Raw genomic sequence first — 4,115 nt, forward strand, 5'->3', positions numbered from 1 at the left:
GATGTGATCCCTGGACTAAAGCGGGTCTGACACCCCTGGTTAAGGTCCTGGGAACTATCTGGGTTTTCTGCACTCACACACTATTGGGTTACTTGTATTTTCCTTAGCATGACTTGTAAAAAAATGACAACAACTAGCAACTGCAAAAGAAAAAAAAAAGAAGTTGTTTTGCTTGTAATTTGTGGTCACAAACAGTCTGGATGGAGCAGCTCAGGGGAGTTCAGAACAGATGGGCTGACAATGAAGGTCTGGCTGTGTCGCCCATTTCTGCAGAGGCCGCAGAATTTGAGGATGCATGCTTCTGATTCATCGCTGCACTGATCTTCCCAGGACTCCGGTGCTGCGGTGGAAATACAAATCACAGCGTGGCGGCGGGACGCGCACGGACCCGGGGTTTGGTTGGGAAGAGCCTCCATGGGATGCCTGTCTGTCAAAAGCGTCGTCTTTATATAATGCTTTACATGTCTGTGACATAACCTCTAATGAAAACGGAGTGCGGCGAATCAGCTGGACTACAAACTATCCCGTCCGGCGGGAACCTCCACGTGTGTTTAGACATAAATCTACAAGTGCATGCTCACACAGATGCACACCGGCTTCCTCAGACTCACTGTAAACACACAGAGCACCACTCCTGCGGCTCCATACATCAGGCTGAGCCGAATGAGGTGCTGGATACACTGTCGAGAACAAAAAAAAAAAGAAGCGTTTAGCTTTCTACAGATTGCACTGTTCAGCTGCTTTCCTGGCTGTCAAAAGAAATCCATTCACTGGCTCGTCCTCCCGCAGGGAAAGGCTCTATTCTTTGAGTTCAATCACAGATGATAGTCGCTCTTTTGTTTTATTCACCCATTCTTCTGGGCTTGATCAGGGGAGCAGAGCAAAGCGGGAGCAGGAGAGAGAGAGGCAGACCAGTCAATCAGGTTCTGGTTTGACAGGCTCCGTGTCTTCACTTAATGATGCATGCGGCGGTAACACAAGACGGCAAATGAAGCGGCACCTCTGCGCCTCCCGTGCCTCGCATTACAACCATATTCATCACCCACACTCGATTCATAACTGACTGGGAAATCTGAAGCCTCAGCGTATGCACACTTTGGAAAATATGAAAAAAAAAAAAAAAGTAATTTTAGTTTGACATCTTTGACTAAAGAAGCCCGTTTTTATCATAACATGAATAATCCAGGGACCAGAGAGGCATTTGTGCTTGTTCTGTTCAGGCTCATTAAGAGCTAAGCTCTTTGTTAATCTCTTGTAAAGGTCAGATTCAACAGACCAGTGGATTTGCTCCTTTTTTTTTTTTCTTTTTTTTTTTTTGCTTGAAATTTCCAATTCTCTGTGCAGCATTTTCATGGGTGGTCTCTGAAGCAGCGTTTCACTTTTGGAGCTCTCCCCTCAACACCCGATGGTGCTCCAAGAGCCAACTTTGACTCTTTTTTTTTCTATTAACACCTCGTCTGCTGCCTCTCTGCCTCTCCTCTGGCCTCCTTTAATCCAAATATGTAAACCTGTACTCAAACAGTGCATCGTAAATAATAACATCATGTCACCGATCCTTTCAGTTTTAAATGTATCCTTGTTGAAACCATTTCAGGAAATGGGCTTTATTTATTCTTTTATGACTCTGTGTTTTTGCGTTGTTTTCCCCCACATGTACTCATTACCATCACTGTCATCAGCCTAACCACCATCATAATAATCATAATTATCATACAAAATGGCACAATACTGTATCCATAACAATAAAAGACGAGACAAATACTCAGATAGGACATTTTGTACAATATACTGTTGTAAAATACAATACATATCATGGACTTCACTATGTGTGGTTCTTTTATAAAAAATAAAAACATCAGTTACAATAAAAAACATGTTCTCTGTGGTTCTCTGTCTTTTAAGCCCCCCACCCCCCCCACTGTGGATCTGTGGATGGCTGATGTTGAAGCTATGGCTCTTGGATGTTTTGAGAGGAGGATGCTGCACATAAAGCCCTTCGAAGCATTTACACCAAGAGCGGCACAAACCAGGGATCCATGCACGAGGCTCAAAGTCTTTGACAGCTTAATGTACAGAACAGTATAGAAAATATATGTACACGGAGATGGGAGTCCCATCATACGTATCTCCTGGTGTCTCTCCTGCACAGGATCTTTTTGAAAGACCTGCGGAAGTCGTTGTTGAAGATGGTGTAAATGATGGGGTTCAGTGCGCTGTTGCAGTAGCCGAACCAGAAGAAGAACTTGAACAGAGTGTCGGGCACGAAGCAGGACTCGCACAGCGTCTTCAACATGTACGTGAAGAAAAAGGGGAACCAGCAGATGACGAACACCCCGATGACCACGGCCAGGACGAAGGTGAAGCGCTTCTCTCGGTTCTGCCGGCCCTTCCAGCGGCTGCCCTTGGTGCTCGGCACGCGCCTCTGCGTGTCGCTGTCCCCCGGTTTAATCTGGCTCAGCTTGGTCTTCCCTTTACTGGCTTTCTTTTTAATGGAGCAGGGGTTGTTCACCTTGTGGTCGGAGGACGACGACTCCTCCATGTCCACCCCGTTGACCTCCCCCTTGTCCTCGTCCCCGTCCCCGTCGGCTCCCGCCGCCTCCCTCAGCTCGATGTCCCGCTCCCCGTTCAGCTTCTCGTGGCACAGGCGGTCCTCGGCCTCGCCCACGCCGTTCTCCTTCTGGGCGACGGCGGCCACGGTGGCCTTCTTCGGCAGGTCCTTCTGCTTCCGGTCTCCCGGCGGCGCTCGCGTCCTCTTTTTGGCGATCTGGTAGATCCGTACGTAGACCAGCACCATGATGAGGCAGGGGAGGAAGAAGGACCCGATGCAGGAGGAGATGACGTACCACTTATCGTCGTTGATCTTACACACGGGGTCGTCCTCGCTGTTTTCCTTCTCCATGGTGATCAGAGGGGGGAAGGAGATCACGGCAGCGATGATCCACACAATGAAGATGATGCATTTGATGCGGCGAGGCGTCCTCTTTAGGTTGTACTCGATGGCTTGCGTGATGGACCAGTATCGATCTAAGCTGATGGCGCAGAGGTGGGCGATGGAGGCCGTGCAGAAGAGAACGTCGAGCGCCAGATAGATCTCACACCACACCTCGCCAAAGTACCAGTATCCCATGAGCTCGTTGGCCAAGGAGAAAGGCATCACCAGGGTGGCCACCAAGATGTCCGCCGAGGCCAGCGACACCAGGAATAAGTTCTGCGGAGCCCTCAGGGCCCGGCTTGTAAACACGGCTATGACCACAAGCACGTTACCGAACACTATGAGCAGGATCATCATCCCCACCAGCACCGTGAGCGGCAGGGACATCTGGAGGCTGTAAGGAGCCGCATGTGGCTGAGTCTGGTTTGTCTTGTTGTCAAACTCCATTGAAGCAGATTGGCCCACTTTTCAGTCGAGTTCACCTGAGGTTAAGAAATATCATCCACCAGGAAGGGCAGAACTAGTGCCTGACGGCCGGGCTGGGAGAGGAAGGACATGAATCTCTCCTTCGAGGCTTTACTGGATTTTTCTCTTTCATTGTGCGCTGCCTCCTCAAGGATCAGCCCTTATTATTTATAAAGCTGCCAGTTCATCTGAAAATATGAGACAGCGAGAAAGAAAAAAAAACATCCTTCAGAGCTGTAAGTAGTATTCTCAGTGAATTACGGCAGAGCTTTTTCATTGTTACTCATTAAATTAGCTCGCAAATTGAATCAACTCTTGAACCCGATTAAGACCGAGAGGGGTGTAAAAGGAAAAAGCCCCACAGAGAGGCTGGTCTTACCTGGGAGAAGCATCGAGCGCTGACACTCTGTCTCCGGCTCCAAAGGCGCACGGGCGGCACAAAAAAAAAAAAAAAAAAAAAAAAAAAAAACTGTCTGTGCGTAACTTCTTGAGGCGGATCAATAAGGCGCAAAGAGGATCCATGAGGCGGGTGAGGCGCTCGGTCCGCGTCCCCTCTCTCCTCCCGCTCGGCGATCTGTGCGCTGCATCTCGCGGCGGACCTAATAGAGCGCTAATCGCGTTATCCCGGGCGCTGCCGCGCTGCTCTCTGTGCGCGCGCGGAGTTTCTCTCTCCCTCTCCCTCTCTCTCTCTCTCTCTCTCCTCCTCAGTGCGCGCCAG

At 49.4% G+C, this 4,115-nt stretch overlaps 1 protein-coding gene across 1 annotated transcript; it reads right to left on the reverse strand.

Annotated features, from left to right (window-relative positions):
* Positions 1 to 268: 268 nt before the first annotated feature.
* On the reverse strand, positions 269 to 4,115 carry adra2a (adrenoceptor alpha 2A). Its single transcript, XM_030094733.1, has 2 exons — positions 3,777 to 4,115; positions 269 to 3,585 (listed from the first exon to the last, which is right to left on the reverse strand). The coding sequence occupies exon 2, from the start codon at positions 3,377 to 3,379 to the stop codon at positions 2,117 to 2,119; it is 1,263 nt and encodes a 420-aa protein (XP_029950593.1). The 5' UTR covers positions 3,380 to 3,585; positions 3,777 to 4,115; the 3' UTR covers positions 269 to 2,116.

This window comes from Salarias fasciatus, chromosome 6, assembly GCF_902148845.1.
Source record: "Salarias fasciatus chromosome 6, fSalaFa1.1, whole genome shotgun sequence".
In the NCBI taxonomy this organism is placed as follows: domain Eukaryota; kingdom Metazoa; phylum Chordata; class Actinopteri; order Blenniiformes; family Blenniidae; genus Salarias; species Salarias fasciatus.

Coding starts and splice junctions, on each gene's coding strand:
- adra2a (XM_030094733.1), bottom strand. CDS start 3,379: ATGGAGTTTGACAACAAGACAAACCAGACTCAGCCACATGCGGCTCCT.